The sequence below is a fragment of the Aotus nancymaae genome, unplaced genomic scaffold, assembly GCF_030222135.1.
Source record: "Aotus nancymaae isolate 86718 unplaced genomic scaffold, 86718_ANA_hifiasm-v0.15.2.pri h1tg000095l, whole genome shotgun sequence".
Classification (NCBI taxonomy): Eukaryota; Metazoa; Chordata; class Mammalia; order Primates; family Aotidae; genus Aotus; species Aotus nancymaae.
The window spans coordinates 324,146-346,818 of record NW_026988510.1 but is presented as its reverse complement, the minus strand read 5'-3'; the positions used below and the strand labels follow the sequence as shown (position 1 = coordinate 346,818).

Sequence of the window (22,673 nt, the reverse complement as noted above, 5' to 3'; positions counted from 1 at the left end):
AAAAACCACCAAATATATGTATTTCATTCTCCCCTCCTTTCTTATGCCAAAAGTAGCATCTGATACAGAGTTCAGTATTTTGCTTTCTTCGCTTGAATACATATAAGGCATCTCTGTGTTCCTAAGAGGGGATGGCCCTGTCTGCCCCAAGCCACCTGGACACCTTCCTCCTCACCAGCTCCTGATTTCTCCATCGGCTGGGTGCCTCTCACACCAATACCCAGCACTCAGTCTTGGGGGCCCTGGGGTGAGTGAGGACTATCTGCTGTGGCCAAGAGCCTGGGAGGGGCTCTATACCCCCAGAGGGCTGAGGGCCTGCATCCCGTGGCCCATGTCTGAGGGTGGGGGATCCACATAGCTGCCATTTGACTCCCTCTCCTAGCTCTATGTACATTTCTTGGGCCTCTTGTTAGTCCTCTGTTGTCCGGACCCTGTCATAATGCCAGCTGCCCCTTTCCCCCACAGGATCTCCAGTATTGCAACAGGGCTTCTGTCCTGACCCGGGCTACTTCTGCACAAGGACTCAGAAGCTACAAGCCCAGCCCCAGCCAGGAATTCCCACTGGAGTCTCCCAGCCTTCTGTCCTGGCCTCTGCCTATGCGTGGCACCTGAAGTGAGGTCCTGAGGCCCTGAGCAGACCATTCTCCACCTAAGCACATGGCCCCCATCTGCCGAGCCCTAGAGAAACAGTCCGAGGTGTGCACACTGCGACCTGCTCACCATCTGCTGAGCCCTAGAGGAACAGTCCGAGGTATTCACACTGGGACCTGCTCACCATCTGCTGAGCCCTAGAGGAACAGTCCGAGGTGTGGAACACTGGGACCTGCTCACCATCTGCTGAGCCCTAGAGGAACAGTCCGAGGTGTGGAACACCGGGACCTGCTCACCATCTGCTGAGCCCTAGAGAAACAGTCCGAGGTGTGCACACTGCGACCTGTTCATCTGCTGAGCCCTAGAGGAACAGTCCGAGGTGTGGAACACTGGGACCTGCTCACCACGGGGTGACCAGAGGGAGTTGATCCAACCAAGGGCCAGACAACCCCAAGACAAAACAGAGCTCTCACTAGGACATCAAAGAACGCCTCACAATGTGGACAGTTATTATCTACTATTAATTTTAGCAGCAGTATTAATTTTAGCAGTTTAGTATAGTATGATCCCATTTTTATGAACGAAGAAACAAATGCAGGCAAATTATAAACACATGCCAGATAAAATTCTGGAAGGATAAATACCAAAATGCTAAAAAGTTATCTCTGGGTAGTATGTCCCATGTCTGTCCCTTCTAATTTTATCAAACAAGCATGTGCCACTTTTCTGGAGAGAGGAGAGAAGATGCAATTGGGAAGAAGAACTCACTTCAGGCAGAAGAGCAAGGAATCCCTGGTCCTATAGGTCAGGAGGTTTTCGAAGAGCTCGGGCACAGGAAGGCCCACAGTGGCAGCAGGAGGACCCACATCCACCTCCGGGAGCACAGACCTGGACTCACCCAGGTGCACAGCCAGGGCACCCAAGCCCAGAATATGCGGGGCACTCAGGCTCGGGCCCTGCAATAAAAATGAGGGTGGCAGAGCAGACCGCCCTCTTCCCAGTCGCCCTCTTCCCAGCTGGAATTTTCCAGGGCACTGAAGACAAGCCAGGAAGAAGCAGCCTGGCCCTCAGAGCAGCCCCCAAGGGTGGCCCATGTAAAGCAGGGGCTCACCTGGTGACAGAGCAGCTGGCAGAGCCGGGTGAGCACCGCAGGGAGCACGCGTCCACACATGGTCCTCACGAAGAGGGTGGCCCAGGGCCCCTGCCTGCAGAGACAGCCACGAAACCATCAGCACTGGGCATGTAGTCCAGCGCATCCCTCCAATGGCTAATCCAGGCACCGGGCCCAAGAGCCAGGCTGTTCGCCAAAGCAGTGGTCTTTCTGGAAGACAACCCATCTTCCACGGTGCTTCCTGAATTCGGCTGTGTCCTGTTTGACGAAACTCAGCATGGCCGCTTGCTCCCGCGGAGCCGAGCTCATGCTTGCCTGGCCTGTGGCCATGGCCCAGCAGGAAGGGGAACCCAGAGCAGCCCCACACCCCCGGGAGACACCTGCGCCTTCACCTCTCTGGAGGAGCCACACTGGACGCTGTCATCAGGTTCTGACAGAAAGACGTCAGCAGGAGGTCCACAGCCTGAGGAGACATGGTTCTCGTGAGTGCAGCGTCCCGGGGATGGGAGCAGGAGGAACAAAGTCGGGCAGTGCTTCCACCATGGACATCACAATTCTGCTTCACAAACAGAACTGCAAAACAGGCTTGTGTCTGGAGAGCACACTACAGTGCAAACTGGCACCAAAGGCCCCCATTCCCCAATCCTGGGAAAGTAAAAGTCCAAGTGCCCTCACGTAACTGCCAATCACAAAATTCTACAGCAGTGAGCAGGACTGGCAAACCTTGTGTGTCAAGGGCCAGAAAAATATTTTAGGTTCTGCGGCCACAAACAAGTCTCCGTTGCATATTCTAAAGAGGCCGTCAAGACAGGCCTGGTCAACATGGTGAAACCCTGTCTCTACTAAAAATGCAAAAGTTAGCCAGGCGTAGTGGCACACGCCTGTAATCCCAGCTACCCAGGAGGCTGAGGCAGGAGAATTGCTTGAGCCCAGGAGGTGGAGGCTGCAGCGAGCCGAGATCGTGCCACTGCACTCCAGCCTAGGCAACCGTGGGAAGAAAGTTGCCCAGGTGCCACGGCAGGAGACTGAAGGCACAATCTGTCCCAGCATAATAAATATCTGATGACGTAAATACAGCAATGATACTGAATATATTTACTGACTGCTTAGTTACAGCATAACAAATAGCTCATTACTTGGTTACAGCAACGACACCAATTAGATTAGATACAATCACATAATTACATACTTCATCTCATTGCGTTATCACTATTACTAACGTTTGCTTTAGTATTACAGGGTAGGAACACTTTTAGCCTTATAGTATAGAAATAATCAAAAGAAATGTAATTCGGAACTGAAGGGCCACTGTGAGAAGTGATCAGGAGGAGAGCAAATGCCTTGTGGTAGCGCCAGCACCTTGGAAGGCGCCCGTGACTCAGCAGGCTGGCCTTGCGGTAACGCCAGCCCGTCAGGCCGTGAGGGGGAGTTTCCCTTTCACTGGGGAGTTCAGAGAAAACTGCTCTGCCGGCTCTCGAGGAAAGTCTGACACTAGCCAGCCGGCCCGCAGACATCCAGGGGCTTAAACCCTCTCCGTGGTGCTGTGCTCTGATGGTCACCATCCTTGTCCACTTTCACGCTGCACCTTCCCACCCGATGCTCCCTTGTAAATTCTTAGAACAGAGGAATCCAGAAAGCCTTTGCTCTCTCTGAGAAGAGCACAGAAAGATACTGATGTATGTGCCTCCCCTCCTTGCAGCAGCTACCTGAGAGGGAGGGGCCCCCTGTGCTGTACCCACGTGGCCCCCTGTATTGTAAGAATGTGATTTGCGCCCTTTCCTCAGCTGCCGCCAAGGTGCTCGGTCCTTCCGGGGAAGCTAAGGCCGCGTTGGGGTGAGGCCCTCACTTCATCCGGCGACTAGCACCGCGTCCGGCAGCGCTAGCCACACACTTGCCCGCACCATGGCCTCCGTCTCCGAGCTCGCCTGCATCTACTCGGCCCTCATTCTGCACGACGATGAGGTGACCGTCACGGAGGATAAGATCAATGCCCTCATTAAAGCAGCCGGTGTAAATGTTGAACCTTTTTGGCCTGGCTTGTTTGCAAAGGCCCTGGCCAACGTCAACATTGGGAGCCTCATCTGCAATGTAGGGGCTGGTGGGCCTGCTCCAGCAGCTGGTGCTGCACCAGCAGGAGGTCCTGCCCCCTCCACTACTGCTGCTCCAGCTGAGGAGAAGAAAGTGGAAGCAAAGAAAGAAGAATCCGAGGAGTCTGATGATGATATGGGCTTTGGTCTTTTTGACTAAACCTCTTTTATAAGGTGTTCAATAAAAAGCTGAACTTTAAAAAAAAAAAAAAAAGCCACTGGGGATGAGACAGGTGCTAAAGTTGAACGAGCTGATGGATATGAACCACCAGTCCAAGAATCTGTTTAAAGTTCAGACTTATAATAGTGGCAAATAAAAAGTTTTTGTGATGGTTTGGAAAAAAAAAAAAAAAAAAAAAAAAAAAGAATGTGATTTGCTTGACCCCTACTCATCATGTCAGATGAGTCACTCTCCTGCCCCTGCCCCCCTGCCTCGTAGACGATAAATATCAGTGCATCCAGGCATGCGGCACCACTACTGGACTCTGCGCCTTGGTAGCAGTGGTCCCCCGGGCCCAGGTGAATTCTTCTTTTAACTCTGTGTCCTTGTGTCCTTTCTTTCCTGCAATCTATTGTCTCCATACACAAAAGAATACTCACTAAACCCTGCAGGCAACAGAGCAACACTCAGCCTCAAAAGAAGAAAAAAGAAGGGGCCGGGCACGGTGACTCATGCCTGTAATCCCAACATCTGCGAGGCAGGCAGATCACTTGAGTTCAGAAGCTCTAGACCAGTCAAGACAACACAGAGAAACCCCATCTTTACAAAAAATACAAAAATTAGCCGGGTGTGGTGGCACATGCCTGTCGTCCCAGCTACTCAGGAGGCTTGAGGTAGAAGGATCATTTAAGCCCACGAGGTTGAGGCTGCAGTGAGCCATGACTGTACCACTGTACTCCAGCGTGAGCACCAAAGCAAGACCTTGTCTCCAAAAATAAATAAATAAAATGGCAAAGGAGCTCTTCATACACAAACAGGCTAGGGCAGCTGACCCTGGCAGACTGCTTCCAATCCTGGAACATCTCACATCACTTGTACAGCTTATTGAGCAAGTCAAACAGAAAGTGAGAGGAGGCTCCACGCGTCTAGTGCCTCTGCCTAAAGGAAAATGAAGACCTCCTGCCTTGTTCTGAGCCCCAAACCCACCGTGTGTTCCCGTGGCTCCAGTCTCGGTGCGTCGATGCTGAGCTGAATCTTTGCTATCTCGATGCTGCTGTCATCCTCACTGTGGCCCAGGGCAGCCCTCAGTCTTTCAGAAATCACTGCCACCTGTGTGGAGATAACTGCAAATGGAAAAACCAGTTAGGAAAGAAGGGAACCCTGAAGAAAACGCACAGCTGTGGCCTACAGCTCCGCCTCCTGTCAAGTGCAATTCCACGGATCCTGCTGGCTGCACACATCCCCCAGCCAGACGCTGAATACTGGCGTCCGTTCGCACTGCACGGGGCTTGCAGCCTTGTGACACAGCATGTGTCGTGGCAGATGGGGCCAGACGCCACCCACTACCTTTTTCTGCTCAGCTGAGAGTTGGCCATGTTCTTCATTCACCAACACAAACCTCCCATCTGAAATCTCGGTCAGCCCTCCGGGTACGACACCTGCCTGAGCACAATGCCAGAGGTTCCATGTTTGCCCAGGGTGACGAGCCACAGACAGCCCAACTACATCATTTAAACACGAAAACCATTGTGTTGCTTTTAGAAACAGAACTCACCTGACATTTATCAGCCTCTTGCTTAAGCACTAAAACATTTCCTCGATGTCCCCCATGCAACACATTCTGTACAAGCACATCAATGAAAGGCTGCTTTCATTGAAAATGCTTCCAAAGGGAAATATTACTAACAAGATAAACTTTTCTCCTCAGTAATAAGCAGCTGGATTTTAAATAGTAGTCTAAAACATTAGGTCTAATTGTGCAGATTTCATTTCATCAATGAAAGGGCACTCAGTCCTCAGGAATGTGTGCCCTTGGTCTGAGTAAAGACCATGCGGAGGCACTGCAGCCCCAGCCAGCACTAAGAAAGTTTTGTTAATATTGCCTCCATCTAGGCTGTGCAGGGTGGCTCAACCCTATAATCCCAGCACTTTGGGGGGCTGAGACTGGTGGATCACCTGAGGTCAAGAGTTCGAGACCAGCTGAGAGCCTGGCCAACATGGTGAAACCCCATCTCTACTAAAAAATAAACAAAAATTAGCTGGGCGTGGTGGCTGACACCTGTAATCCCAGCTACTCGGGAGCCTGAGGCAGGCAAATTGCTAGAACCCAGGAGATGGAGGTTGCAGTGAGCTGATATCACATCACTGCACTCCAGCCTGGGCGACAAGAGATTCTGGGACACGCGTGCATGCGCACGCACACACACCCACGCCTCCATGAGCCTCCCTTAGTTCAAATCAAATCAATTAATGACAAATAAAAATTTATTAACGTCACTCAATTAAAAATATGGCTTCCTTATTTTAGATTCTGTGTGTGACATCATAGAACTGTGAAAGTCCTAGAACATGGCCTTTTCCACTGTGGACTGCCACGCGACACCTAAGTGCTCAGAGACTCTGCGTGGACTCAGTCCTCAGATGAACGTTCTGTACTTCGTGTTGTACTAAGTGCTCAGACACTCTGCGTGGACTCAGTCCTCAGATGAACGTTTTGTACTTCGTGTTGTACTAAGTGCTCAGACACTCTGCGTGGACTCAGTCCTCAGATGAACGTTCTGTACTCCGTGTTGTACTAAGTGCTCAGACACTCTGCGTGGACTCAGTCCTCAGATGAACGTTCTGTACTTCGTGTTGTACTAAGTGCTCAGACACTCTGCGTGGACTCAGTCCTCAGATGAACGTTCTGTACTCCGTGTTGTACTAAGTGCTCAGACACTCTGCGTGGACTCAGTCCTCAGATGAACGTTCTGTACTTCGTGTTGTACTAAGTGCTCAGAGACTCTGCGTGAGCTCAGTCCTCAGATGAACGTTCTGTACTCCGTGTTGTACTAAGTGCTCAGACACTCTGCGTGGACTCAGTCCTCAGATGAACGTTCTGTACTCCGTGTTGTACTAAGTGCTCAGACACTCTGCGTGGACTCAGTCCTCAGATGAACGTTCTGTACTCCGTGTTGTACTAAGTGCTCAGACACTCTGCGTGGACTCAGTCCTGAGATGAACGTTCTGTACTTCGTGTTGTACTAAGTGCTCAGACACTCTGCGTGGACTCAGTCCTCAGATGAACGTTCTGTACTTCGTGTTGTACTAAGTGCTCAGACACTCTGCGTGGACTCAGTCCTGAGATGAACGTTCTGTACTTCGTGTTGTACTAAGTGCTCAGACACTCTGCGTGGACTCAGTCCTCAGATGAACGTTCTGTACTCCGTGTTGTACTAAGTGCTCAGACACTCTGCGTGAACTCAATCCTCAGATGAACGTTCTGTACTTCGTGTTGTACTAAGTGCTCAGACACTCTGCGTGGACTCAGTCCTCAGATGAAAGTTCTGTACTTCGTGTTGTACTAAGTGCTCAGACACTCTGCGTGGACTCAGTCCTCAGATGAACGTTCTGTACTTCGTGTTGTACTAAGTGCTCAGACACTCTGCGTGGACTCAGTCCTGAGATGAACGTTTTGTACTTCGTGTTGTACTAAGTGCTCAGACACTCTGCGTGGACTCAGTCCTCAGATGAACGTTTTGTACTTCGTGTTGTACTAAGTGCTCAGACACTCTGCGTGGACTCAGTCCTCAGATGAACGTTCTGTACTTCGTGTTGTACTAAGTGCTCAGACACTCTGCGTGGACTCAGTCCTCAGATGAACGTTCTGTACTCCGTGTTGTACTAAGTGCTCAGACACTCTGCGTGGACTCAGTCCTCAGATGAACGTTCTGTACTTCGTGTTGTACTAAGTGCTCAGAAACTCTGCGTGGACTCAGTCCTCAGATGAACGTTCTGTACTTCGTGTTGTACTAAGTGCTCAGACACTCTGCGTGGACTCAGTCCTCAGATGAACGTTCTGTACTCCGTGTTGTACTAAGTGCTCAGACACTCTGCGTGGACTCAGTCCTCAGATGAACGTTCTGTACTTCGTGTTGTACTAAGTGCTCAGACACTCTGCGTGGACTCAGTCCTCAGATGAACGTTCTGTACTTCGTGTTGTACTAAGTGCTCAGACACTCTGCGTGGACTCAGTCCTCAGATGAACGTTCTGTACTTCGTGTTGTACTAAGTGCTCAGAAACTCTGCGTGGACTCAGTCCTCAGATGAACGTTCTGTACTTCGTGTTGTACTAAGTGCTCAGACACTCTGCGTGGACTCAGTCCTCAGATGAACGTTCTGTACTTCGTGTTGTACTAAGTGCTCAGACACTCTGCGTGGACTCAGTCCTCAGATGAACGTTCTGTACTTCGTGTTGTACTAAGTGCTCAGACACTCTGCGTGGACTCAGTCCTCAGATGAACGTTCTGTACTTCGTGTTGTACTAAGTGCTCAGACACTCTGCGTGGACTCACTCCTCAGATGAACGTTCTGTACTTCGTGTTGTACTAAGTGCTCAGAAACTCTGCGTGGACTCAGTCCTCAGATGAACGTTCTGTACTTCGTGTTGTACTAAATGCTCAGACACTCTGCGTGAACTCAAGTACTCAGATGAACGTTTTGTACTTTGTGTTGTACTAAGTGCTCAGACACTCTGTGTGGACTCAGCCCTCAGATGAACGTTTTGTACTCCGTGTTTTACTAAGTGCTCAGACACCTGCATCTTCTCAGTCCACAGATGAACATTTCATACTCCGGGTTTTACAAAAAGCTGTCACGTGAAAGCAGGATTACAGGGCAGAGACCCCGTGTGTCTCATGTAGTATCTACTCCAACAGTCAGGATGAGAAGGCAAATGCACATCTTAGTCACTTCCCGTGTTTTATTCTTCCCCATCATCTGTCCTACCCAAATACAACGAGCAGAATACTCAACTTCTGCCAGAGGTCTGTGACAGCCTGATTAGGACCAGCCTTCCACTTTGTCTCAAAAAAGGATCCACACCTGCCTGCCCATGGTCAAGCTTCACCGCTGGACTACTAGGAAGACACACTAGCCTGACATCACTAAAGGGAGGATGGCCCAGGCACCGAGCTCCAACCACAGGCTACACACAGGGGCACAACGTGAGCACCCCATCCGTCCATCCTCACCGTCATATTGGCTGGCATTTGTCACGGATGCTCTCAGCTCTTCCAATGCAGCCGTGAGCTGTCCCAGGGGCTCCTCAGCACAGCTGGGGTCTGCCCTTACTCCCAGGGCTGCATCTGTAAGGAGTAGGCAATTTTCACAATCAGACCAGATGGGCAGACACTCACCAGAACTTTTCATTACAAAACCAGAAACTTCGCACAGTCAAATACAGAGCTGTGCATTTCTATGCTGCTCTGTGCATGCATGGGAGTCTCTGAGAAGGTAAATGAGGTGTTCTCCTTGATGTGACATGCCACCACATGAACAATTAAACATTTATAACAAGTTTAAAAAACAAAGTGGTTCTGTGTGCACCATGAACACCACTCAATCACCGTGAGAAGCACACACATTGCGGAAAAGACCAGAAGCCCAGCCAAGGAAGCCCAGGGGCTGGGGAGGCTGGGCACAGGATCATGGAGAGGTGATGATTTAGTCTCTGGTTCATCAATCTTGTCTTATTTTTTTTCCCCAGAAAGTGCTATGTTAGGTGATTCTTCAGGGCCCCCAAGTAAGAGCCTGTGCCATGGATGGCCCTGGGTGTCAGCATGCCAGGTGGACCCGATACCCACAGCTCTGGCCCCAGCCGGCACAGCCACCCCCACCCTGGGCGTCAGCATGGCGGGCAGACTGGTACCCACAGCTCTGGCCCAAGCCGGCAGAGACACCCCCGCCCTGGGCGTCAGCATGGCGGGCAGACTGGTACCCACAGCTCTGGCCCAAGCCGGCACAGCCACCCCCGCCCTGGGCGTCAGCATGGCGGGCAGACCCTGTACCCACAGCTCTGGCCCAAGCCGGCACAGCCACCCCCGCCCTGGGTGTCAGCATGGGGGGCAGACCCTGTACCCACAGCTCTGGCCCCAGCTGGCACAGCCACCCCCAAGCTCATTCGGTGGTACTGAACAACAGATGCTCAAGGTCAGGGAAGTGGAAAAGCACAAGTCCCAGCAGGGGCAAGCGGCCCAGGAACTGACCTTCCGGCTTTGCTTCAGCAGTGGTGCAGGCCCGGCAGTATGTGGAGTACAGAGATGGGGGGATTTTATCTGCTCTGGATCACAGGAAAACAATAAAAGCAAGTCAGCTATGACTTAAATTAATTCAAGATTGCAATCCCCAAATCTATTATAAAATAGAAACATACTAAATACTGTGTACATTATGAGCCTGTTTTTAGAAAAAAAGATATAAAAATATAGATGGATTTAGGCAGGGTGCGGTGGCTCACGCCTGTAATCCCAGCACCTGGGGAGGCCGAGGCAGGCGGATCACCTGAGTTCACGAGTTCAAGACCAGGTTGGTCAATATGGCAAACCCCGTCTCTTACTAAAAATACAAAAATTAGCCGGGCATGGTGGTGGGTGCCTGTAATCTCAGCTACTCAGGAGGCTGAGGCAGGAGAATCACTTGAACTCAGGAGATGGAGGTTGAGCCACTGCACCCCAGCCTAAGTGACAGAGCAAGACTCTGTCTCAAAAATACATATATATATATATGGATTTAAATAGCACTTACTGTTTCAAAATATGGCTTATTGATCACATATTAATATATAAAAAGCTAGACCACAAAATATCACCAGAAGTATCAATGGGCAGTAAAATTACAAATTATTTCTATTTCTCTCAATTTTTGGTAATTTCTAAATTCAAAAAATGAATCTTTGTTAATTTTAATGAATAATACTAAGAAAAGTACTTAGTTCATGTCATTAAAAATATGCAAAATTGGGCCAGGTGCAGTGGCTCATGCTTGTAATTCCAGAACTTTGGGAGGCTGAGGTGGGCGGATCACCTGAGGTCAGGCGTTGGAGATGAGCCTGACTAACATGGAAAAACCAACTCTCTATTAAAAATACAAAAACTAGCTGGGCCTGGTGGTGCACGTCTGTAGTCCCAGCTACTCAGGAGGCTGAGGCAGGAGCACTGTGTGAACCTGGAGGTTGCAGTGAGCCCAGATGAAGCCACTGTACTACATCCTGGGCGGCAGGGTGAGACTCTTGTTTCACAAAATACATATACATTGGCTGGGTGTGGTGGAGCATGCCTCTCGACCAAGCTGCTTGGGAGGCTGAGGTGGAAGGATTATTTAAGCCCAGGAGGTCAAGGTTGTAGTGAGCCATGACTACACCACCGCATTCCAGCCTGGGTGACAGAGTAAGACCCAGTCTTAAACAAAAGGGGCCAGGCATGGTGGCTCACAGCTGTAATCACACCACTTTGGGAGGCCGAGGCAGGGAGATCGCCTGAAGCCAGGAGTTTGAGACCAGCCTGGCCAACACGGTGAAACCCTGTTTCTACTAAAAATACAAAAAGTAGCCGGACATGGTGGCGGGCACCTGTAATCCCAGCTATTGGGGAGGCTGACACAGGAGAATCACTTGAACCAGGGAGCTGGAGGTTGCAGTGAGCTGAGATGATGCCACTGCACTCCAACCTGGGCAACAAAAAGCAAAATTCTATCTCAAAAAAAAAAAAAAAGACTGGGCACAGTGGCTCTTGCCTGTTATGCCAGCACTTTGGGAGGCCAAGGTAGGCAGATCACGAGGTCAAGAGATTGAGACCAGCCTGACCAACACGGTGAAACCCCATCTCTACTAAAAATACAAAAAGTAGCTGGGCATGGTGGCACCTGCCTATAGTCTCAGCTACTCGGGAGGCTGAGGCAGAACTGCTTGCACACAGGAGGTGGAGGTTGCAATGAGCCGAGATTGAACCACTGCACTCCAGCTTGCGTGACAAAGCCAGAACCCATCTCAAAAAAAAAAAAAAAAAAAAAAAAGATGATGCTAGTAGTGATATTCAGAATCAAACAAATTTTCGTTTAAAAATTGTAACCAACTGGGCACAGTGGCTAACGTCTGTAATCCCAGAACTCTGGGAGGCCGAGGCGGGCAGATCATTTAAGACCAGGAGTTTGAGAACCAGCCTGGCCAATATGGTGAAACCCATCTCTACTAATAAAAAAAAAAAAAAAAAAAATTAAAAAGTGGTGGCACACACTTGTAATCCCAGCTACTCAGAAGAGTCAAGCAGGAGAATCGCTTGAACCTAAGAGGTAAAGGTTGCACTGAGCCGAGATCACGCCACTGCACTCCAGCCTGGGTGACAGCAAGACTCCATCTAAAAAAAAAATTGTAAGCAACTAATCTTGGAGTCAATATTTTATAAATAAAACACATGAGCCAGGTGCAGTAGCTCACACCTGTAATCCCAGCATTTTGGGAAGCCGAGGTGGGCGGATCATGAGGTCAAGAGATCGAGGCCATTCTGGCCAACATGGTGAAATCCCGTCTCTACTACAAAGACAAAAATTAGCCAGGGGTGCTGGCAGACACCTGTAGTCCCAGCTACTTGGGAAGCTAAGGCAGAAGAATGGCTAGAACCTGGGAGGCGAAGACTGCAGTGAGCTGAGGTCGCACCACTGCACTCCAGCCTGGCAAGAGAGCAAGACTCTGTATCGAAAAAACAAATAAAACACATTAGTGATCACACAAGTTTCTCTACAGAAGAGCCACAATTCTTCACACTGACAAAAAAAAAACCTGAAAAGCACAGTAGTCCCCCTCTAGATGTTCCTGCGTACCTCTTCAGAGACTCTATAAAAGCCACACGGGAGTCAGGGACTTTTGGGAGCTGTGGGAAGACAAGAGTCCTGTGAGACGCTGACAAGGAAAGTCCTTGCTTTCCACACAACTGGTTCTCGTGGAGATGCATACTGACCACTCGAGGTGTGAGCAGCGCAGGGAGGAAGTGGGACACGTAGTAAGGCCTCCTGAATATGCTGCAACAGAGAAGCAGACGGTGGGTAGGTGACCGCAGCGGAAATGCAATTCCCACAAAGAGTGACTGGTGCTTCAGAGAGTGGACTGCAGGGGCTTATTCCAAAGCCACGATGTGCTGCTGTGCCACAAAGTCTTCTTGTGCACAGTTCCGGGACAAGGCATGTACAGGGCAGGCTGTGGGAGCCCAGCCCGGAGTCCGTGGGATTCAGGACTACATTCTGCCTGCTCACTGGGCTTGGCCGTGCAGCCTGGATCAATCTGAGGCTGTAAGACCCATATAAGGTCCTTTGGGGCGTTTTGCTTGGAGCTAATTTGAAAACCCTGGGAGCTGCAATCAGCTTGTCCACACAGGTAACCACCAGAATTCAAGATGCTTTGGGATTACACAAAGTTCAATAAAGCTGTGCTATTCAGCTCTTTGCTACCGATGCCATATTGGTCACGAAGAAAGCACTGATAAAAAAGATCACTGTGCCCCATTGTCTTCCCTCCCACTGCGGGCTCCCCAGTCAACACTTCCTATTGACTGTTTCAGCGTGGGAGGAGCATCACATGCTTTCACACAGAAATCATGCTTCACAGCAAAATGCATAGCTTGACCTCACCCCAAATCCCCCAATCGCAGGATCCTTGATGTGAATTTACAGCCCTGACTGTGGGTAACCCCCTATCTAGGCACCGAGGAATGAGAGATAAGCAGAACCCTGGCACAGTTAGGGCTGGAGGAAATTCTCACTTTATTGTGTTACTACTCAGCTATTTCCTTTTACATAATCCTTTACATAATCATATATTATAGAAATAGGGCTTGAAGGATCCCTTTATATAATCCTCTATAATCATAAAATAGTTGATAATAAGAGTGCCTAAAGACTATTTCCCTACATATATACCTATAATTATATCTCAGTTCATAATAGGAGGAATGCCTAGAGTGGACACAGTACAGAGCATGAATTAAGGAATAAGCAGCTTATAGTCGGAGGAATGCCTAGAGCAGACACAGTGCAGAGCATGATTTAAGGGAAAAACAGTTACACCAGGACAAGAACCCATGGCCCAGGCGGCAGCGTTCAGTATCGTAAAGATACCCGCTGTATGGCAGGCTTGGGGTGAGAGCTACTCCTCCCAATAAAGGAGTTGTAGGACCTTGCTCCAGTTCTTGTGGAAGGCTGCCCTCAGAACGGCGATCCACCTTGGTGACTGTGAACTTTATCAGCTCTTGCTACTGTGCTGCTTGAAAAGCATCTTCCTATAGAACTCATTGGAAGCTGCCAGAAGCTGGCGGTAACCCTGACAGCTCTGTCACTGCTGTGTGACTTAAAGCATCCTCCTATAAATCTTCTTAGAAGTAGTTTGCCCATAGATAGAAGTACTGCACACTGCACCCTCTTCACTGCGCACGGCCCACCTTCAAGCCTTGGTGACCTAATGGGGGTGGACCCCTTACTGCACACGGCCCTTGCCTTCATGGGAAAGGGCCCCTTGCTGCACACTGTCCACCTCCTGGCCTAGGTGACCTAATGGGGGTGGACCCCATGTTTTATTGCTCACGACCCTATCACTATCCTTAAAGATGATTTCACTCACTGCCCTGCCCCGTAACCTATACACAATAAATACTCACGCTTCTGGACATTCGGGGCCTCGCCTGACTCCACTTACAGGTGGCGTGGCCCCCTGAACCCAGCTGCATTTTCTTTGCACTTCTGTGTCCCGTCTCTTTTTTTCTCGAATCCTGCGCCTCAGCACAGCATAAGGTTCACCCCACGACCCTGTGGGGCCCTCAGCCCTATACACCTGACTGCTGTCTCTCTATGAATAGACAGCGGCCAATCTTCCCCATGTGGTTCTGAGCAGACCTGGGACACACTCAAGCCCCAAGACACTGACAGGCATCAGAGTGGACTCTGTATTCACTGCAGCTGCCCCTGCCCTTTGGGCAGCCCAGCCTACCTGGCCTCCATGACGGTGACTGGGATTTTCCCTGTATGCTCAAATACCATGATGGCCTTTTCAACATCCTGAAGAGCCTGGCTGTGGGGCTGGTTCCAGTACAGGGAGGAAGAAAAAAAGAACAGACGACTTAAAGGAAAAGAAAGCACGCAGTGAAGGCCAGACTCAACCTGTGCTTCACTGGGCAAAGGCTCTGTACATATTGAAGGCCCATATGAGTGCGCACAGCAGGGGCACTGGAGCACTCCCACAACATCCCAAAATGCCAGCAAGACATGGGAAGGGACAGCACTGCTGTTCCTACACCAACAAGGCTCAGACCCGGTGACCTGAGGCCCTCCTCATGGGAGCTGAGCTCTACTGAGAGCTGCTCCCTCCTCTGCGTGCCATGAGCCTCTTTGCTACCACTAAGAGAGTGAAGAGTTGAAAGTAAAGATTTCCAGGTGGGAAGGAGTCAAGACTTAATTTTTGAGATTAAAAACAATTACGAGGGCTTGGGGCCATGCATGGCTCATGGCTATACATCCGGTACTTTGAGAGGCTAAGGAGGGGGTACTGCTTGAGCCCAAAGAGTTCAAGACCAGCTTGGGCAACATGACAAAATCCCAACTCTACAAAAAACACAATCAGCCAGGGAGTCGGCATGAGGCAGTAGTCCCAGCTACTGAGGACACAGAGGTGGGAGGATTGCCTGCGCCCAGGAAATTAACGCTGCAGGAGTCATGATCGTGTGACTGTACTCTAGTGGCAACAGAGCAAGTCCCTGTGTCAAAAAAAAAAAAAAAAAAAAATTAGGTCAGGCATGATAGCTCACATCTGTAATCTCAGCACTTTGGGAGGCCAACGCAGAAGGATCACTTGAGCCCAAGAGTTCAAGACAAGCGTGGGCAACACAGAGAGACCCTATCTCTACAAAAAATTTTAAAAACTAGCCAGGAGTGGTGGCGCACGCCTGTAGCCCCAGCTACTCAGGAGGTCAAGGTGGATGGCTTAAAACACACGCGGTTGAGGCTGCACTGAGCTATCATCACACCACTGCTTCAACCTGGGCAACAGAACAAGATCCCACCTCAAAAAAATATAGTACCTTATAAATAGCAATGAATTATAAACGGAAAGTTGCATTAAATATTTTCACCAAACACTTTAATGTCATCTATAAGTGTTCTTCAGTAACCAGTAACTTTAAAATAAAAAGGTCTTAAGCAGTAAAGAATGTTTTTATGAGTGACATACATCACATGCCATCTGACATTTGGCTTCTACAAAAATAGTTAATACTTGCGCCGGGCATGGTGGCTAATGTCTGTAATCCCAGCACTTTGGGAGGCCGAGGTGGGCAGATCACGAGGCCAAGAGATCAAGACCATCCTGGCCAACACAGTGAAACGCCGTCTTTACTAAAAATACAAAAATCAGCTGGGCGTGGTGGCGCACACCTCTAGTCCCAGGTACCCAGGAAGCTGAGGCAGAAGAATCACTTGAACCCGGGAGGTGAAGGTTGCAGTTAGCCAAAACTGTGCCATTGCACTGCAGCCTGGTGACAGAGCTAGACTCTTATCTCAAAAAAAAAAAAAAAAAAATGTGTATTTTACTTGGAGTTGAAAAAAAAAAAAGTTAACACTTTAATTCAAAGAAAAACATGGCTGACCACCTCTCCATTCAACCCCACAAGAACCAAGATCTTGTAAAGGGACACATTTACTGCAGCATGAGGCACTTCTTTCCCACACACAGAAAATTCCCTCATGCTAATGCTGGGAACACACATATGGTGGGACAGGCAAAACAGAGGCCTTCAGAGCCTTGCCCCCAGCTGCGCCCAAACCAAGACCAGACCAGAGATTGGGAAGGCTGAAAGGCTCAAGAGACAAAGGAAACTGGACCTTTGCTACGTGGGCGTGACTGGCTGAGACCCTTCAGGGCTCAAGCAACATTACCTCAGTAATGTCCCCAGCTGATGACAAATCCTCGTAGAGTCCCATGTTTTCTATAGAAACCTTCAGAGAAGAGACAGAACGCGAATATGAAAACAAAGCTGTCTCTGCTGAACGGGTGTGAGGAGTGGGCATGGAGGGGCAGCTTGCCTTGAGGTCAGCCAGCCGCGTCTTGGCCAGTGAGATGTAGTCTGTGAGGAGGGAGCGGTACCTGCTGGGAACCAGGGGTGGGTGGAGAATGTGCACCTGAGGACAGATAACAGAGTGCAGCACCATTAGTCAGGGAACTGTCTGGGACTCCAGGGAGGCCGCAGTTCAGTTCCACCATCCACAGTGCTGCTCAGTAGAGAAACACAGCCCTCTCCGGGGACTTAAGAGGATGCAAAGCAAATCGTTAGTAAAACTAAAACACAACAGAAGGCTGCTTTCCCAGGTGAAAAATGAAGCAATTCTCATGTAATTAGTCCTGTAAGTCGAGGGTGGCTCTGTGCATTCCCAGAAGCAGCAGGCAGGGCCCAGCCAGGCCAGCCAGCCCACCTGCAGCTCCACACCTTTGGCTTTCCACACACCTGTGAGGACCACTGCTCCAGGGTGTAGGTTTAAAAAAAAAAAAAAAAGCACATTGGTAGGCCAAGGCGGGCGGATCACAAGGTCAAGAGATCGAGACCATCCTGGCCAACACAGTGAAACCCTATCTCTACTAAAAATACAAAAAAAATTAGCAGGGCATGATGGCACGCGCCTGTAGTCCCAGCTACTCGGGAGGCTGAGGCGGAAGAATCGCTTGAACCTAGGAGGCGGAGGTTGCAGTGAGCCAAGACTGCACCACTGCACTCCAGCCTGGTGACAGAGCAAGACTCGTCTCAAAAAAAAAAAAAAAAAAAAAGCACAAATGAGATCCTAATACAATGCAGTACAACTTGCTCTTCCTGCATAACTGGGTGCCGCCGAGAACATCAAAGGCAATAGTGGGGATACTGCAATTTCCTTAATAAAAGAGAGCCAGGCTCATGGTTCATGCCTGTAATCTCAGCACTCTGGGAGACCGAGGCAGGCAGATTATGAGGTCAAGAGTTCAAGACCAACCTGCACAACATGGTGAAACCGTCTCTACTAAAATACAAATAATTAGCCAGGCATGGTGGCCTGTGCCTGTAGTCCCAGCTACTCAAGAGGCTGAGGCACGTGAATCATTTGAATGCGGGTGGCGGAGGTTACAGTGAGCAGAGATGACACCACTGCACTCCAGCTAGGTGACAAAGCAAGATTCCACCTCAAAAAAAAACAGGGTCAGGCTGGGCGCAGTGGCTGATGCCTGTAATCCCAGCATGCTGGGAGGTCAAGGCAGAAGAAATCACTTGAGCTCGGTTCAAGACCAGCCTGGGCAATAACAATTTTTTTTTAAAAAATTACCCAGATATGCTGGAGTGTGCCTATAGTCTCAACTACTCTGGAGGCTGAGGTGGGAGAATTGCTTGAGCCTGGAAGGTCTAGGCTACAGTGAGCTATGATCACACCACCGTACTCCAGCCGGGTGACAGAGTGAGAATAATTCAAAAAAAAAGAAAGCCATGAAATTATTTAAAAAAGAAAAAAAAAAAGCCACGCATGGTGGCTCACACCTGTAATCCCAGCACTATGTGAGGCCAAGGAGGGCAGATCACAAGGTCAGGAGTTTGAGACCAGTCCGGCCAATATGGTAAAACCCCTTCTCTACTAAAAATACAAAAATTAGCCGGGCATGGTGGCAGGTGCCTGTAATCCCAGGTACTCGGGAGGTTGAGGCAGGAGAAGTGCTAGAACCCAGGAGGCAGAGGTTGCAATGAGCCAAGATCCCGCCACTGCACTCCAGCCTGGGCAACGGAGCAAGACTCCGACTCAAAAAAACAAAAGACAACCAAATAAATGCAAATGAATGGGTTGAGGGCCCTGTATAAGAAAGAAGCTTGCCCTAAGATCCAGGTACTCAAAAGGATGGCGACAGCCTGCACCCACAGCCTCACTCACAGGCTGCCCACACACCTCTGTGAGCACGGCTCCAGAGTGTAGGTTAAAAATTAAAAAAAGCACAAATGAGATCCTAATACAATGCAGTACAATTTGCTGTTTCTGCAAAACTGGGTGCCGCCGAGAACATCTTTCCATGTCACCACTTAGACCTGCTCACTGTTTGAAGGTTGACTGCACAGTGACATTATGTATTTACCCATCTCCTTGGCCCAGAAGAGCAAAGGGTTTCTGAGCACTTGCCAGTTGCAGTGTCCGTGTTGTTTCACCATAAACTGCTTGGGGAAGGAGAGGGGCCTGGCTGAGAGGCTCAGCGCAGATCTGCAGAAGGCTCTTGGGGAGGCCAAGGCAGTCCTCAGACTGAGCAGGTGAGCAGAAGCACCAGAAATCATGGACGTGGCAGGCAGCTCCTCACCTGCAGGTACCGAGGGGACTCAAAAGGCACAAGGTCTGACAGGAACTTGAAGAGGAAAACCAGTGCCTTCTTGCTGCAGCCATGGTAGCCTCGCGCACTCCCAAAGGAGGCCTGTGTGGAGAGAAGAGCATGAAACCCAGGCCAGCCAGGCAGCGTCTGGCTGCTGCTCTAGTCGGCCTCCTGAACAGAAAAGGAAGAAAGAGAAACCGAAAGTCACTTTGGGTCACACATTTACAGATGCCATGGCTATGATTTCACTGAAGAGATGGTCTAAAAGTTATTCAAATAAAGAAGTTAAAATAATTAGCCAAAATAAACACTAACTATGGTATCTTTTTGGGACCCTTAGGGGTAAAATTTGTAGAATGCCCTAACAAGTGTTTGTGCACAGCAAACAAACTGATTTTGTCGGATGAAGCCACTTTGGAACACACTTCAACTTCTAACCTCATCCATCAGTGGACAGATCACCGCAAAAGAGGCGGCTGAAGAACAGAGGCCAAGGAGGGCCACCCCCAGACAACGAAACCGAAAGACCCCAGAGCAGAGCAAGCGTGGAACAAGAGCAAACCCTTCCAGGAACCAAGGGGGCAGCAGCGAGCTCCTGGGGGCAAAGGCTGCAGTGAGTCAGCAAAGGAAGGAGGTCTTATATGGGCATGGCCCTGAACGCATCACAGGTGAACCTGGAGAGAAAATGTGTACATATGTGAGAATGGAACAACTTACCTGCAAAAACACACGAGCTTCTGCCACCCTGGCCATGTGTGAGTGCACAGGATATCACGGTGAAACCTCAGTGAGTTATTATTCATCATGAAGCCTGAACTGCAACATGAACTGAAGGCTTACTACGGTCTTTCTGCAAGTGTACAACCTTGCGTACATTTTTTTTTTTTTTTTGAGGCAGAGTCTCGCTGTGTCACCCAGGCTGGAGCACAGTGGCGTGATCTCAGCTCAATGCAACATCTGCCCCGCCAGGATGGAGCAATTCTTCTGCCTCAATCTTCCTAGTAGCCGTTATTACAAGGATTTGCCACCATGGCCAGCTAATTTTTTTTTCTGTTCTTTGAGAGAGTCTTGCTTTGTTGCCCAGGCTGGAGTGCAGTGGCACAATGACAGCTCACTGCAACCTCGGCCTCCAGAGTTCAAGGGATTCTCCCACCTCAGCCTTCCAAATAGCTGGGACTACAAAGCACATGCCACCACACCTGGCTAACTTTTTTTTCTTTTTTCTGAGACAAACTCTCACTCTGTTGCCCAGGCTGGACTGCACTGGTGCAATCTCAGCTAATGGTAACCTCTGCGTCCCAGGTTCAAGCGATTCTCTTGCCTCGGCCTCCCAAGTAGCTGCCTGGCTAATTACGTTTTTGTTTTTATTTTTTGAGACGGAATTTCGCTCGTTACCCAGGCTGGAGTGTAATGGCGTGATTCCCAGCTCACCGCAACCTCTGCTTCCTGGGTTCAGGCAACTCTCCTGCCTCAGCCTCCCGAGTAGCTGGGACTACAGGCATGTGCCACCATGCCCAGCTAATTTTTTATGTATTTTTAGTAGAGGCGGGGTTTCACCATGTTGACCAGGATGGTCTTGATCTCTTGACCTCGTGATCCACCCGCCTTGGCCTCCAAAAGTGCTGGGATGACAGGCGTGAGCCACCGCGCCCGGTCAATTACATATTTTTAGTGGGGACAGGGTTTCATCATTTTGGCCAGGCTGGTCTTGAGCTCCTGACCTCAGGTGATCCGCCTGCCTCGAACTCCCAAAGTGTTGGGATTACAGGCGTGAGCCACGATGTCCAGCCCGGCTACTTTTTATACTTTTAGTAGAGATGAGGTTTTGTCATGTTGGCCAGGCTGATCTTGAACTCCTGACCTCTAGGTGATCCTCCCGCCTCAGCCTCCCAAAGTGCTGGTATTACAGGCATGAGCCACCACACCTGACCATGTGTACATTCTTTTAAACGTTACTACCATATATACAAACTCAAAAAGCCATTAGATAAAAAGGGGAAAATGCTGATAATGCTCATCAAATGTCTCTGAGAGCAACAGAGTCAGGGAAAAACAGAGGTCAGAGACATGAACTGTCTGTTCCAAATGCCAGGAAAGCAGCTCAATACTTGCCACTTAAAAATTTAAATAAGGACCGGGCATGGTGGCTAGCACCTGTAATCCCAGCACTCTTGGGAGGCCAAAGCGGGCAGATCATGAGGCGAGGAGTTTCAGACCAACTCAATCAGTATGGTGAAACCCTCTCTCTACTAAAAATACAAAAATTAGCTGGGCGTGGTGGTGCATGCCTGTAATCCCAGCTACTAGAGAGGCTGAGGCAGGAGACTCACTTGAACCTGAGAGACAGAGGTTGCAGTGAGCCGAGATCACACCAATGCACTCCAGCCTGGGCTACAGAGCGCAATTCTGTCTCAAAAAAAAAGATTTAAGGCCAGGTGCGGTAGCTCACGCCTATAATCCCAGCACTTTAGGAGGCCGAGGCGGGTGGATCACGAGGTCAAGAGATCGAGACCATCTTGGTCAACACGGTGAAACCCCATCTCTACTAAAAATACAAAAATTAGCTAGGCATGGTGGCGCAAGCCTGCAGTCCCAGCTATTCGGGAGGCTGAGGCAGGAGAATTGCTTGAAACCAGGAGGCAGAGGTTGCGGTGAGCCGAGATCACGCCATTGCACTCCAGCCTCGGTAACAAGAACGAAACTCTGTCTTAAAAAAAAAAAAAAAAAAAAGATTTAAATACAACTGAGATCACTCAAGGGTTCCCTCTTCAAAACATCAGCATACAGTTTCAACAAAAATTCTCCCACCAGCCACACCATGACTTCCTATCCTCCATTCAGCCATCCACAACGGAACTCCTACTGTCTCTCAGCAATGTTCAATTACAGCGAGCTAGATGATCACTGGCTGCAGCGAGGAACAGTCCTGACCCATCACTGAAGGCATTTCTGTAAGGTGGCTAACTGACACAAGCCAGACCTGGGGTCACAGCAGTCACTTTTAGAGTCACCGGGAAAAAAGGCAGTTCTGACTGCTATTATTATTTTTTTTGAGACAGAGTCTCGCTCCGCCTTCAGGCACCAGGCTGGAGTGCAGTGGCATGATCTCGGCTCACTGCAACCTCCACCTCCCAGGTTCAAGCAATTTTTCTGCCTCAGCCTCCCGAGTAGCTAGGACTACAGGCTGAAAAGGGTTTCACCATGTTGGCCAGGATGGTCTCAATCTCTTGACCTCATGATCCGCCAGCCTCAACCTCCCGAAGTGCCGTGATTACAGGCGTGAGCCACCGCGCCCGGACCTGTTCGTTATTTTTGAAAAAAATTTACACTTAATGTCTGGGTGCAGTGGCTCTCTGTACTAATTCCAATACTTTGGGAGCTTGAGGCAGGAGGTTCACTTGAGACAAGGAGGTCAAGACAAGCCAGGGCAACATGGTGAGACCCTACCTCTACAAAAAATGTTTTTAATAATTAGCCAGGCGTGGTGACACAGACCTGCAGTCCTGGCTACTGGGGAAGTTGAGGTAGAAGGATCATTTGAGTCTGGAAGGCTGAGACTGCAGTGAG

General features: G+C 49.6%; 2 protein-coding genes across 10 annotated transcripts in view; one reads left to right on the top strand and one right to left on the bottom strand.

Annotated features, from left to right (window-relative positions):
• The window catches only part of FANCA (FA complementation group A), an 84,334-nt gene that overhangs the window by 28,678 nt on the left and 32,983 nt on the right, over window positions 1-22,673 (bottom strand). For 8 of the 9 annotated variants that reach the window (XM_064369949.1, XM_064369948.1, XM_064369950.1 and 5 more), the window contains exons 15-26: window positions 19,098-19,208; window positions 16,826-16,921; window positions 16,679-16,738; window positions 14,739-14,827; window positions 12,721-12,781; window positions 12,584-12,633; window positions 9,976-10,049; window positions 8,962-9,075; window positions 4,937-5,073; window positions 2,095-2,165; window positions 1,703-1,796; window positions 1,360-1,547 (exon numbers count right to left, since the gene is read on the bottom strand). In XM_064369949.1, coding sequence (XP_064226019.1) covers window positions 1,360-1,547; window positions 1,703-1,796; window positions 2,095-2,165; window positions 4,937-5,073; window positions 8,962-9,075; window positions 9,976-10,049; window positions 12,584-12,633; window positions 12,721-12,781; window positions 14,739-14,827; window positions 16,679-16,738; window positions 16,826-16,921; window positions 19,098-19,208 — 1,145 coding nt within the window. Of the gene's footprint in view, window positions 1-1,359; window positions 1,548-1,702; window positions 1,797-2,094; window positions 2,166-4,936; window positions 5,074-8,961; window positions 9,076-9,975; window positions 10,050-12,583; window positions 12,634-12,720; window positions 12,782-14,738; window positions 14,828-16,678; window positions 16,739-16,825; window positions 16,922-19,097; window positions 19,209-22,673 lie in introns of those variants that run through there. The other variant, XM_064369956.1, reaches the window with a different exon arrangement.
• On the top strand, window positions 3,479-4,003 carry LOC135271879 (large ribosomal subunit protein P1). Its single transcript, XM_064369917.1, has one exon. The coding sequence runs from the start codon at window positions 3,605-3,607 to the stop codon at window positions 3,947-3,949; it is 345 nt and encodes a 114-aa protein (XP_064225987.1). The 5' UTR covers window positions 3,479-3,604; the 3' UTR covers window positions 3,950-4,003.